We start from the raw sequence: 14,966 nt of genomic DNA, 5'->3' as shown, positions 1-14,966 counted from the left end.
TGAGGGCGGGCTGTCACAAATCAATAAGCGCCTTTTTCTGTCTCTGCACATTCACATAGCAGGTGCCGAGGACAGTGGCAGTTGGAAAGAGATAGCGTTTATGGGGCGGGCAGAAGGTGGTATCTGATCGAAACCCAACCTCAAACAGGTGGTTTAATTCTTACTTTTTCTCAGCTTGAGTGCATCATTTAAATGTAGGCTATACTTAAAATGCTTTTGATAAATTCAATGTGGTTCTTTGAACTTGTATATATTTCTATTAATAAAAGATTTTAAAAGCATGGACATCATGTCATTCATTGCATTTCAATAACACACTGGAACTGCATTTTTTAGCACTTTTAGTAACACATTGACATAGCAAGAAAGCACCACTAGGTGGCAGTACAATCACAGCTGACATTTTCTTTAAATTATCCAACAGCAAGAGTATGGAGCTTAACTTCTTCTACGCACACTAAGTTAATAAATAAGTTACGTATTTCAACACTAGCCACTCACTCTTTACCAAAACGACAATCACACACAATCTAAAAGAGAAAAATGCAAAAAAAAAACTAAGTTGATCTAACAGGTTGGGTGTAACTATACATAATCCTAGAGTTTAGAAAGTATTGATGTTTCTGCAAGGCATCAAATTATCATAAACAAATCTTAAGCTCATACTGCAGCATATTAGAAATTAAGTATTTCACCCGAAAATGGTCCATTTTCCTTTCCAATGTCTTGGTATGTTTCTGGTCATTTAGAAAGAGGTGTTGGTTTAGCCGAGACTCATGAATTTGTACACAAAAACCACACGTTATTTTGTCTTTGGCTCAAATGATAACAAGCAATATGGGGAGTTCAAAAGTTAGAAGTCTGTACAGTCACAGAATTTTGGCAAGAAATGTAGGAATACCTCTAAACGTGACTCATGTGAAACAGCCACATGCATCAAACAGTAAAAAAGCAAAAATCGGAAAATCAGCCGACCTGACTGGTCAAAAAACATGTCACCACGAAGTAGTACTAAAGGCATTTTGCTGCAACACTATACCTAATGCATTTAACAGTAAAGCTCACAGTGACACTGACTTGAAAAACAGATGCCAGGTCAAATCTCCAACTTTGAAATGAACAAGGGATTAAACTTACATACTGATAATCCTGTCACAGGTGGGTTCTTTTTGTGCATGAGTGAGGAAAAACAAACACTGATTGGTGGTGTGAAAAAAATGAAATAAAGTGCTTTTGTTTAAACATACATCCTCGGTTTGAGGTATTAATTAAAGAATAACAACAAAAACATAATAAAATGTCACCATTACACTGTGCACTGAAAAAATAAGTATTTACAGTTGATTCACTCAGAAAGTAGAATTCTAGTCATTTTCAGGTATGTCCTGCAATTCCTCCAAGTCAGAGGCTCCGCACGCTGTCCTGTGCACACTTAAAGACCAGTTGACATTTTTAAAACAAGGTCCCAGTAGATGTCCAGCCTGCTGTTTCCGCTCTGTAGGAGAAGATGGAGTGCTCTGCAAAAAACTCCATAAACTTCCTCTGTCGTGCACAGGTCTGCCCCAGCCTACACACAAGCAAACCCTGCCATCAGAGTATTAAAACTGCAGTCAGCAAGAGCAGGGCAAGCTGGCCGACAGAATGATACTTGGATTGTAAGTTGCTCCCTGCTGAGCCATGGGGGTAGATTCTCCACCTGTCCCGGTGTGGGTGGAGGCTCTCCATGTCCTTCTGAGCACAGGATGCTGCTACTGTGAAGTTCACATCCCCGGTAGTCAGGAGATCAAACACACAAGAGTGGAAGTAAATGTCTGGCACTTTCAGTTGCTCCTTACAACGCTCCTTCGCCCCCTCCAATCCGAAAACTTGATTGACACCAAAGGGATGTGGTTGCGTCTGTGAGGAGTAACTAGGCCGACGTAGCTGCTGAAGCTGCAAGCCAAGTGCTGGGGGAGACCGTGGCAAGGGAAGATGCCCCCCCTGGTCAATGCGTTCACTGCTAGGGCAGCCATTCAGACAGAGTTGAAGGTCTTGGGTGGCGTCATAGGCCTGAGCCATCTCCTCTGGGATCCGCACTGCTAGCGTCAGGTAGCGTCCCAGCTGGCGAACAATCACAGTTACACCGATGTAGCCAGCGTGCAGCTCCACGTGGCGCCCCGGGCTGCGCTCAGAGATCCACAAAGCCCGGACCTTCCTGGCCGCACCCTCTGCACTAACAGAGGTGTGGATGGGGTCTCCACTGCTCACAGTCCCATCGTCAAAGGCTGCGGGGAGGTTGTCGGTGACCGCCTGATAGACCCTCTGATCTGTGCAGCCCTCGTAAGGCTTAAAGATGATGGTGATCTACACAGCAAGAGAAACACAGCTCAGTCAGTGTTTGAATCTTTTACATACATGTATGTGGTTATCAAATCTGTTACCTAAGCAAAAAAAAAAAAAATTATAAAGCCTTAATATTCTGTCTCTTTACAGACTATTGACTCATCACACGATATTTGAGAAATTACTGTATGACTTTTTAACAAGTTTCAATTTGACACAGCTATGCAAACATACACCTTACAGTGGTGTGGAAGCAGGATGCAGGGTGTGGTGTGAGCATTACGGTTAGCATCATAGTTCCGGTGAAAGGCTGCTTTGTTCACATGACAGCCGTGAGGAATGAGGCTTCACAGCCCATTAAGCCTGGAGGGCTGTTAATGTGGGCGTATTAAAGTGTGTGTGTGTGTGTGTGTGTTCCTAATAGTCATGACTAATAACATGCCCCACCTCTGACACAAGGTCAAAACTGCAGTTTCTACCACAATGTTCTCACTGTGTGTGTACGCATGAAAGTATGGTGCGTGCATCAGCGCCTTGCTCGACTAAGTGTATGCAAGGGTGTATATACTGTACATGCTTTAATAATTAAAATTATTGAGCGGAGCTAGAGAAGGAAGCATCAAGGGAAACATCAGCGTTGCTTCCTTAACACCACAAAGATCACCTTGTTTGGCTCGTCGTCCCATTAGCCTTGTGCACGCATGCATGTGTGCATCTGTCTTTCCTGTTACACAGAGACCTTTAAACACATCTAAGTGCTTTAAGCTGAGTGCAAGGAGTGCCACTCGTGCACCTATGAGATGCACAGACACGAGCCAACGCTTGCATAGACACTTCTAAGTAAACAGTGGGTCCTTTCACACATCTCATTCCACATTATTAGCGGTCTGGCTAGGCACAGCCATTAACCAAGTTAGGTTTGCAACATTGCTGCAGTCACAAGAGACGAGTCACAAGATCATGGCTTGCTTGCTTCACACCTGTGAGCGTGTGGGAGCAGGAGACTAAACAATGAAGAAAGAAGCTGGTTTATGGTTTTACTCCAAAAGGATTTCTGATTTGCAGCATTTACAGAAGTACACAGAAAGATCAGTAGCACTCTCGCTATAAACACTTGCCAAGCCTTCAGTAAAGCATATTCCGCTCCAAAAATCAAATTTTCCTCTTTCATTCTTACCTTGTTGGTTGCTGTGGCACTTGAGCCAGGAACCACAGGCACATTAGTGACCTGCACTGAAAGGTAGTCATTGTCAATAAGTGGCCACGCCCCTTCAACCTTACAGGTCTGGAAGCTGTCCTTAAATGTTCTAAGATGTGGGTCTCCAAAAAGTCCACAAAACAGGTACCCGGGCCGAGAGTGGCCGCTGTTGTGAGCGTGGGAGTGCGTGTGCGCATGGAGGTGGGAGTGGATGTGCGCCTGCTGGCTGCGACTGTGGTAGTTGCAGGGCTCCGCATGGATCTCAGGGTGAGAGGTGGAAGTGGGGCCGTCTTTGGAGCAGTTCCTCTGGCTCATGAGGTCCGAGATGCCGAGCACAGCCGAGTGGAAGACCAGGTCGCCCCGGCAGGACTTGGCTGTCTTCTGTGTGCAGGCGGAGTAAGCGCGTAGAGCCTTGCAAAACTCGGTGTGAAAGCCATCCACAGCAGGGGTCAGGTGGGAGGTCAGGGAGACAAAGTCGGTGGTGCACTTTTGGATTCGACACTGAGGAGATGCCACCTGGCAGTGACCTACAGGAAGCACACAGAAATGATCATGAGAACTTAAGTTCACATAGTTAAGAGTGTCATCGGCATATTGGATTGCTGACTATTTGTGTTTGAGCTGGATCTGACCAGAAATGGAAAGCTTGAACATTTGCAAAATAAAGATTAACTTTTGAGGAAAGCTTTGATCTATACACACACAAAGGCACCCGCCTGTTACACTACACACTAATAAAACTACAAGACCGAGCAGCTGCTGATTGAAACTCCTGATCAATCAGTAGTGCCGGTTTGTGAGCGTAATAAACCTTAAGCGTAATAAACCAAAGAGCAGCCAGACGGTGAAGATAAGACAAGATATCCCCCAAGAGGGCAGATAATTCTGTTTGTACAGCAAAAAAACACATAAAAAATGAGAGTTTTTTTTTCCCCCAGTGGGGAATATGACCCTGCAGGTGAGCAGTGCATCCAAAGCTATTACCACAATTTAGTGAAGCTTATCATGTTAGATGAGAAAAGATCACAAGGGTACACTGTGATCAATGGCTTCATCAGAGGAAACACATGATAAAAATATTTCCTGTAGCCCATTCAAATGGAATTTCTTGCTCTATGATTGTATGTGATCTTGTGTCTGTTTCCACATTTCTGAACAGTACGAGGGTCAAATGAGCCTTTTGTATCATCAGGGGGAAAGAGGGAGTCAGAGCCGTAGAAAGATTAGAGACCAGACCTAATGCATCAGTCACAGCATGCCCCTATTAGATTAAGCCAGACAGAGGGAAGCTCTGCAGTGCGCAAGAAGCTCCACGCACACACACACACACACAATGACAAACATGCGCCACGGATGCACTTCCATTAAACGCATCATCTTCAGATGGTGGTACGACTTCCTAATTGGAGCATAAGCACAGGCAAAATCAACAAAATCTCTCTGTATCACACCAACCATGAAGTTGCACAGAAGTGTTTGACTTCTTGGCTAGTGGGAGCGCCACCATTTGGGGGCAGTGCTGCTCTGAGTTTAAAAATCCGGGTGCAGGTAGAGACCCCCTCACTCACACCAGGGCTTAGAATCTCTATCCTGACTGTTAAATACTGACACCAACCAACAGATAGACAACCAACCATTGCCTGAGCACTGAGGACACATTTTGTCTTCGGACTGGAATACCAGCGATTTCTCTCGTTTCTCCATCCGTCCTGCAGTCTCTGAATACTTCTCACAGAAAACCCATAATGTCTCTATCTTGAAACTGCCATAGACACACACGCACACACACACACACACTTCTACACTTTAGCATATTGCTGTGATATAACAAGAGAAAGGTGATCCTTTAACTTGGGCTAGGACCTCTGGATGAAGGAGAGATCTCTGCTGACAACACAAATCTACTGAAGTATACACCTGCTCCCATTGTGGAGCTGCATGGCTGACCCTGCATTCCAGCCTTCCTGTGAGAGTATCAAGTAAAACCACAACTGTCTGAGTTTAGTTGGGCTGCAACTTTAGGGTTTTTTGGAGGCGCATTCAAGAAAAGAAAAATAATTTGTGCATTTTTTAATGAATAAATTGTTGTTTCTGAGCAAATCAGTTAAGAAAAAACATTTTTGTGGTGACTCGTGTCCGGAGCTGCAATAGATCGTCCTACAGTAAGTCACCAGTGAAGGCAGGATGGGAGTCAGCTCCGTATTACATCAACTTTCCTTTCAAACTCAACCCTCTTCTCACATCTGGATCATCTCTTCTATTGTGAGATTTTGCTTTAGAGCTTCCCCTCACCACACACACAAACCCTATTGTCAGCCTCCAGGCCTCTCCGTCTGCCTTTGAGCCTTCTCGCCCCCACCTGCATCCCGAGGCAACCTTCTCCAACATCAGACAGAGGTCAAAACATCCACGAGCCCAATCTCCTCGGCTTGGTTGTTAGGGCTTCTTTGTCTCCCAATCTGGCTGCCTCCAAGTTCTCTGATCTCCTCAGATCAGAAAAAGATCTACTGGGATCATCTCTCAGCCAGGGGAATGGTTTGTGAAGTGCTTATTGATCACCTTGCTGTATGCGCTCTCACATTTTGAGCTCAAATCACACAAACAGCCATCTAAGCTTAGAGACAGGAGCTCCCCTTCGAACAATAGCCTGTAAATCAGACACTCCTGCCTTCCCTCCAAACCAGCATGGAGCTGACAGATGATAGCATTTGTTAAAACTTCTTGCAAAAAAAACAGCAACAATATTTTGTGTTTATGCAAGCAAAATAAACACATTCTTTCCACATGTGGGCTCCAATTGTGACCTGGGTGCATTTGTAAAGCCTAAAGCCAGGCTGTGGTGCAGAGGTGGGTGTATTTATCCTAGAGCTCAGGGTTGTGTTAAACTAATTACAGGAGGTGTGAATGCCCACAAGACAGCTGACCCCCTAAATGCTCACAAACAGCCCAAAAACTGATCTCTTCTGGATTACACAACACAAAACGACCAGCCAGAACAACACACAACACCTCTGCATGTGCAGGGAGAGGTCACTTTTTATTCTACAGTCATCAATTCTTAAATGATGAGCATCACCAAAGGACAAAGAGACTTTACAACTCCTTTTATATTAAACTATATTAATACTTTCCTGTGTGCATTTTAGCCTATTATTTCAGTTCAGTTCACTTTGGTTTAAATAACAGGCAACTTTTGCTTGCATGGAACAGATCTGTTATGACAAGAGGAGAGGCAGTCGCCCTCTTCCCCTCCTCCACGAGCCATTAAGGGGGCAGACAGGAGAATGACGGCCCAGGAGAGAGGAGGAGAAACTCGATCCGGGCTGAGAATGCTGCACTGCCGCTCTGGAGGGAGGCTTTGTGAGGCCAGGAACCAACGCTTCAAGAATTGACAAAAACTCAGGGAAAGTGGAGGTTTTAGTGACACATGATCTGGAGGAGTAATGAAAACGTTCCTCACCCATGTAAGTTCCGTAGGACAGAACCAGCAGCAGCAGCAGCAGCAGCAGCGATGGCCGGAAACGGCGCACCATAGACGGGGAAGCCAGGCGCTCAGCCCCGCGGCAACGGCATCCGGCTCTCCCCATCCCCGTCCATGCAGGGCCAGGAGGGGAGAGTGGACCGACCTCCACGGAGCGCAGAGGGGAGGCGTTCAAGCCCGATCACCTCTTCTTCTTCTTCTTCTGTCTCTTCACCCTCACTTGTCTCTCCGTCCTCCCCTCCACGGGTGCGCATGAAAACACCGCGGAATGCGGGGCGGAGAGCAGCTAAAAGTCCCGGCAGAAGAAGTCCCACTTTTCCAGCTTTTCTTCGCGAAAGGATCCGCTCCCCACGTGACTTTCTCGGTGCGCTCTCTCCCCAGCTTCGGCAGTCGGACTTTTTTTCTTCTTCTTTTTGCTGTGATTGCAATCACGCTCCTCTCCCGTCCCGCACGCACGGCCGCATCCCTCCCTCAGCACAATTTCTCCTCCACTCCTCCCCTTTCGCTTTCTCCTCCGCCTCCTCCTCTTCCTCCTCCTCCTCCTCTGCAACAAATCAATAGCTCACAGAATCAACCAAACCCTGCAGGCGGAAAACCCGCCCACCGTGACCCACAATAATGAGACACTGAGATAAAAGTTGTAGATCAACCAGATGAGAAAATTATTGAGCTCCTCAAAGCATGATGCGTTTCCGATATGTTTCTTCCTTTTTTTTTCCAGGAAGGATTCCGGTTTATTTTTCCAGATATTATTTGCCTGATCTGATAGGGTTTATCTTTAGATGATTAAATCGAGTTAAGAATAACGGACAGTGGATGAAAGGAAAAGTTAGGTTAATGTGTCACCAAAATCCCACGGATTCCTCAAGAACAAAGTTTTCAGCTTTTTCAGATACTGCTACTGCTACACAACACCCAAAAGAAGTCTATTTAAGTGTACTACAAGTAAAAGTGAGGCAGTATACTTAAAGTTTATTTCTTATGTAATAGCGATTTACTTTTTATGTACGATCTATATTTTGTAAACACACAATGTTCCAATCTAGTCTGAAGAAATATTCAGATTTATTAGTATTCAGAAGTATTTAAGTACATGTAGGGGCAGGCAGGGACTCTGTCCAACAGAATGCTGTAATAACCCCCCCCCCCCCCCCCCCCCCCAACCACGATTAAAAAAAATCCACAATTAATTACTGATTTTTTTAAAAGGGCGTGTCCCAAGCCCTCCAAATGCAGAGGTGTCAGGAAAAGCCTTCAACATATAATGTATAAGATCAAAGGACAAGATAGATATTCGGAACTGATGCTATGATAGCATATTAGGGCCTTGGAGGAATATGACACTCCAAACTCTCGTGACTATCATACTTGCTATACTTATACTCAAGTATATTTAACAAAAATACTTTAACTGCGGTACTTTTTGCTTAGGGTAACGGTTTGATCGATGCATGTAAAGAAATTGAGGTACACCATTAAAAATTCCCAATTCCTAGAGGAAATGGATCATTTCTTATAAATGTGGTTTCAGAGGGTAGGTAAATCTATCTGAAGGTGGTTGCAATTAATCATCCAAATTTTGATACATCTATATAAAGATATTTGTTATGTTTGTCTTCTTCAGCATTGTTTGCTTTGATTGCTTGAAATAAACCAATTCCAATTCCAATCATGGACCATCCCTTGGCAAAAAGAAGTCTAATTAAGTTTATTGCACTTAGTCAATCCAAAAAGTGAGGCAGTTTAGTTTTTTATATACTATCTATAAACTTACAATGTTCCAATTTAGTCTGAGGAAATTCTCAGTTAGTATACTCCTACACTATGATAAAAAGCTGTTATACTTTCTATACTTATACTCAAGTTTGCTTAACCAACTGACGCCAAATAAAGTATCCATAAAAATACTTCGGCTCCAAAATTACCTTATTTTAGCATCTACTTGAATACATAATTTAAGAGTTTTCTCATAGGCATGAAGGAGTAAATATAATAAACTTCAAGTGTACTAATTTTTGCTAAGATATGTATTTGAGAATTAACAATGAAAGGATTTTTGTTTTAATCCAGATAACATCTATAAAAGTTTAGTCATAAAGTGTCATAAAGACACAGAGGTTCAAATCACTGTAACACAATCAAATCCTAAAGACAAGAGATTTGAAGATAACTCTTCAAACACTCGAGGACTACTATAGGCTTCTACAGGAATTTAAGAGGCTTTTTATAGGTCTTTGGAAAAATGCAAAATGTGAAAAGTAGTGTTCCAAAAAGTTTGAAATGCTTTAAAGGTGTAGCCCAAAATTAGGTCCTCTGAAAAATGTAAATAAACTTATATGGTCTGAACATTACTGTCAAAACTGTCACTGTCTATGTGACTTGTTTCCTATTATGGAAAGCATCCTTTATTGATGGGTGTTGGTCAAATCCACAATAAAACATTCCTTTTGTTTTTCATCGTGCAACCTTTGGGGTGCAAATCCTTTGCAATGATGAAATCTTTGTTCTTAATTTTGTAAGATGTGATTAAAATAGATTTCTGTGAATTATTGACGACTCAGACACCAATCTCTGAATCTTTAAACCATTGTAAGCTGTGGTAGGCCTATGAGCAAAAGCACGCAGAAAACAAAAACACCACCCTGCCTGTAATGACTAAAACTACATATATGCAAAACATCCCACACCTTGCTATTCTTCCTTCCTCTCTTAGCAATAACCCATAAATGAATAACTTCACACCCTCGGAAACTTTTTATTGCAGATGTCTGAACCCGAGCCAGACTCTCCAACTCAAACAAAGGTTATAAACCCGGAGAGATTTCAAAGCGAGCGCCAATCCATCTAATGTTTTAGATAATCTTTTACTTACTGCATAGTGTTCATATCTAAACTGTGTTTGTTCTGTGTTTATGTAAAAAGCCGTTTGCTTGTAATCCTTTGCTTCCTGCTGCATCTTGCCTAACTGTGTCACTTTTACCAAACGTGTTTATGTGTGAGTAAACGTAAGGAAGCATGCTTGCAATCATCTTCATAACTGCTATGTAGCAAATATAGCCTTTCTGTGACTGATAGTTTATGTGATTTCGTGAGTCACGCGCTGGAGAAGTTTTAACGCCAACGTGACTCAGAATCACTGCTGGCCACTTGTGCTGCATCTGTCAGTAAATAAACACATGGATCTGCAGTTAAACTCACCAAGATCTCACAGTAGTGCAGGCAGAAATGATGTGTGCAACTCCACAAGGGTGACAAATATGATGACACCAAAACGTCAGCATGTGCATGAAGGTACACAAGAAGAGGCAAAATTTATATCATGGTTTAAAGATAAAATTAAAAATTTGACTTTCAAAAGTTGCAAAAAAAAGGAAGATTTGTGAACTAATAATGCCGATTTTTCATGTTTTAAATTTGATATTTCCATTTAAAAGACATAATTTAAAATGACACATGTTGAATTATAAACAAATCTTTGTATGAATTCCTAAAATCATTTTTTAACAAAGACATTATTTACAATTTTAAAAAAAATAGCAAAGTAAGATTAATTTTGAGCTTATTCAGGAACAAAAACTAAATAGGATTTTTCGTTTTTCTTGGTTGGACGTTGAACCTTATCTTTCTTGCTAAGTAAAGCAGCTTGAGGCTCATGGTGGTCCATTCCAAGCCCGCTGGGATACTCAATGCTGTTTAGTTTTAATTTGCCACCCAGCTGCACGTACTGGATTCCAAATATTGAGACAAAAAATGAAGCAAACTGTTTGGAAAGTTTGACAGCTTCTCTCACCGACCCTTACAGCCTGTAATGCACCACCCTGAAGAAAGAAACACACACAGGTGAATCCTGCTAATTCACTGAATACAAAGCAGCTAATTCAATTACAAGTCTGCAATTTCTGCTATTTATTTCAGAACACATTTTATAATTTATCCTAATCACAAATCTATTCACACATGCTGAAACCCAGACAACAGATGACCTTGTTCATGGAGATAAAGCTTGTGTTTCAAAATGTTTCATTTATTCAGTTACTGCACAGCTGAGAGCAGCACACTGACTCCAAACAAGCTGGCACACCTTCCCACAAAGCTGCCTTGCCTGGCTGCACACGCGTCCACACACTGGCCTCAGGCACAAAGACAGTCTGTTTCTGAACCTCCAGTTTGTCTTCACCTCCACACCTCTGCCTTCCTCCTTGACTTGTACCTCTCCTCACCCCACCCCGACTGCAAACAGATCATCATTCAGCAGCTCGCGCAACTCAATAATGCACCTGTGTGTGTGTGTGGGTGTGTGTGTGTGTGTGTGTGCGTGCAGCATGGTGTGAAAATGTCAAGAGTTTGCATTGTTGCAAACACATTGAAAACTGTGTTTGGACAAGGCGAAGGGAGGCATGTGTTTTTCAACACGGTGTTGCATATTTTACAGGAAAACAACTATTACTTTCATGAAGGGCTTTTGTGCTTTATGACAGAATGACCAAACACATACATCTTTTGTAAAGTAAAGTCCCATTCCAATCATCTTTTGATCTATTCCAAAAGTGTTCCCAGTGGTCCTTTAATATGATTATGCCGTTTTTAGCCAAAATAAAAAAAACTTGTGTCGAGTTAACCCCCTTTTCCAAATGCAATAAAGAAGTTCTTCACTCCTGCAGCTTTTTCCAGACATCCCACAGTCAGCTCTTCATTCATTGTGAATGTCAGCTGCATCAACACTAACCACAAACATTTCATCCCAGCTCATCTCCATGTGTGGTAAAGGTGAGAAGCCACCACAGGTGTGTTTGTATACCCGATGTGAGATGATAACATAACAGATATGTTCCAGGCATCAACGTTACTGAGTGGAAACCTTATCCTCTAATAGCCTTTTTGATCACTGCTTCTCATTCTGGACCAAACACATGCAGTGTTCTACCTCATTGGACCATCCTGTTTCTGTTGTTTCACTCAGAAAGAGCGGGAATGATGCCTGTTGACTAAATTTAGGGGGGAAAAAAGGCAAAAATGAGGAAAACGTGTGCTTCATCAGGATCAATCAATTAGGATCAGCAGGTCAGGAATGCAGGCCAGAGAGGACAGAACCATTTTGAATGTATCTGCAAGAATCAACAATCACAGACATTTTGATTTGACAAGAAATGATACAACTGAAGCACAGAAACCTGAGACAGTGTTGGCCTCTATCAGAAAAACGATATGCTCCAACAAAGTGAGGACCTCAGAAAGAGCACATTTCATAAAAACAGCCCTGGGCACAGACTCCACACAGATATGAAAATCAGAGCACAAAGATAGAGGTGGGGGGTTTATTGTCCTGGCCATCGGGAGTAGTTTTCAGAATATAATGCCTTTTTACTGACAAGTGGGGAATGCTGTATAACATTAAACCGCCAAGATATCAAATGTTGTTTACGTTCAATTTATTGCTAATAAAAATGCAGCATTGAACCATATAGAACACACCGGCATCCTGGAAAGTATAAACACCCTAAAAATGAATAATAGGCTTCAATATTAAGCAGTGAAAAAAGCATTTCTTGCTTGTTTTGAGCCATCAAACACAGTAAATAATTCTGTTTAACGCGCCTGCATTTGTTGGCATCTTTTTTTAGTTGCAACTAAAATTAGATCAAAGCAAATTTGGTGGGAGATGTTACTAAACCCCATCAAAGCTCTGTCTTTGCAGCTTGCCAAGTTGCCTAATGAAAAACTTTGGAATTGTTAGGTTTTTTTTTTTTTTCAACAAATAGCGTCGCAGCAGCAAGTTGTCATGAAGCCTCAACAAATTTTATCAGTAGTTGTTTTCCTTATCATCTCACCATAATCTTCGTCGCCATTCACTTCATCTGTTACTTGATCTTTTGTGTGAAAACATCTGAGGCTCACACAGCTGCATCTGACAGAGTGGCCACAATGAGGCCTCTGTTTTCTCTGCACAAACACGCACACATATGTGCACACACTGAGCAGTGAGAAGGAAACAGCTGAAGGATGTAACAGGGCAGATGAAGATCATGGGGTTGGCGTTTGGTTTGGGTCAGGGTGAACGTTTGGCAGCTGTGAGACAAAGACGGACTATTAAAACGGCTGCTTTCTCGCCTGCAGCTCGCTCGCTTTGTCAGTCACTCTGCCAGCTCACACTGACTCAAACGGAAGAAAGTCTTGTGATTTTCTTAGCATTTCTCCAGGGGTGGAGGGACATCCTTTTTGTTTGTACCCATTCATAGCTTCCAGAAACTGTGACACTTTAAAGACCAACTCCAAGGAAAATTGTGATTTTGGTGTTTTTTAACACATTCTTGTGGCATTTTTCTCATGATGGAGGACATAAAGTATATAAAGAAAACTAAACATAAAATTGCATATCTAAGAATTTTTTATTCAAATTCGTTGGGAATTAGGGACAGATGCAAAAATCCAGTTAGGAAAAGTGATGTAAAATCTAAATGACAGGCCACAAGCTCCCTTCTCCACTTCATTCCAATGCATCCGCTTGTAGACAAATAGATCCATGTACGTCTTTGTTTTCCTTGTCTGAACTGGTGTCCGACTCAAAACTGTACATCTGGATATCTCCAATATATCATTTATTGCACCGGTAATGTTAGCTTGGGGTTGTAAGGGGCTGTAAGCTCGTGGGAGAACATGTAAACAAAGGGATGATGGGAAAGGAAGAGAAGGCTTTCTTTGCACCAACAGTCTACAACTATACAAGTATGACCTAGAAAACGACACAGGTGAATTTTGGCTAAAAACTGCATAATCATTCTTAAAAGAGCACTGGGAAAACTTTGAAAAAAACATATCAAAAGATGATTGGAGTGGGACTGTAAAAGCTGAGAATGGTCCACTTTTTTGCAAACCTAACTTTGATAGGGTGTTTACCTGCCTCACGCACACACACGCACACACACACACATACACACACATACACACACAACAGTCACCTTGTTGTTGTCCTGTCTTCCACACAGAAATACACAAGTTGAAAAAGACCTTGCAGGCATTTGGAGCCTTGAAGCTACAGATGGTCAGCTTTCATCTCCTGCTGGGACGTCCACATCCTTCAGTAGTAAACACAAATCTCTGTCAACACACACACATGCACGCACATACGCACAGAAGTGGTACGGGCTTCTATAAATCACTCATAGTTGACAGGCATATGCTCGTACCTGTCTGTAAGGAGGAAGCCCCATTGCAGGTGAGCCCCTCACATTCCATCAGCTCCCAGCCTGACAGCTGTACAGATGGGGAGAAAAAGAGAGTTAGAGGGGGAGAAAGCAAACCTTTCCTTCTATCATTTCCAAATCCAGCTGTGAGAGCTTCCTTCTCTTCTCCTCCCTCTTTCCTCCCATCTCTTCCCCTTGGGATAGAGTGCTCACAGAGTGGCAGATGGGTGGAATGCATAATGCATTGACTGTTTGGGGGCTGGGAGTGTGTTTTGAGTCTGTGTGTGTGTGTGTGTGTGTGTGTGTGTGAATGTGCAGTCGGTCCATAGGGAGTCAGCTGCGGAGTCATTATAGATCTAATGGTTGTGTTTTAGACGCAGCACCGTGCCAATCTCATTTGAAGTGTGAAAGCCTGAATGAGTGTGAAGCATTTCATTACTCGTGCTCCGTGCATGCTCCCCCTAAGCTCATGTGAGGCCGTAGATCAGGGCTGGGGTCACAACTTTGGAAGTTTCATGTCCCGTACAGACATGCATCTGTGTTATGTGCATAGAAAACGTCTGAGGAACTTTCCAGACCGTCTGAATTTTATGGTCTAGTTCTTTGCGGTTGGGGTTCTTCTGCTTCCCTGCCTGTGTAGACTTCATGTAGTCATTATTTCCCTAATTGTTGTGATTAAAGCGCCAGTTCATAGCATCATGGTGTGTAATTAACAATCAATTGCAACCTAACAAGACCTACTCAGGCATAAGTAATAGACCTTTGAAAGACAAGATGAGGTGAG

At 42.7% G+C, this 14,966-nt stretch overlaps 1 protein-coding gene across 1 annotated transcript; it reads right to left on the bottom strand.

The window, feature by feature from the left end:
* Positions 1–324: 324 nt before the first annotated feature.
* Positions 325–7,511, bottom strand: rgmb (repulsive guidance molecule BMP co-receptor b). The gene is made up of 3 exons (XM_004072622.4): positions 6,981–7,511; positions 3,500–4,047; positions 325–2,343 (listed from the first exon to the last, which is right to left on the bottom strand). Exons 1-3 carry the CDS (start codon positions 7,105–7,107, stop codon positions 1,591–1,593), a joined length of 1,428 nt encoding a protein of 475 aa, XP_004072670.1. The 5' UTR covers positions 7,108–7,511; the 3' UTR covers positions 325–1,590.
* Between the last annotated feature and the right edge of the window lie 7,455 nt (positions 7,512–14,966).

The sequence above is a fragment of the Oryzias latipes genome, chromosome 9, assembly GCF_002234675.1.
Source record: "Oryzias latipes chromosome 9, ASM223467v1".
Lineage (NCBI taxonomy): Eukaryota > Metazoa > Chordata > Actinopteri > Beloniformes > Adrianichthyidae > Oryzias > Oryzias latipes.
This window is presented reverse-complemented; position numbering and strand designations above follow the sequence as displayed.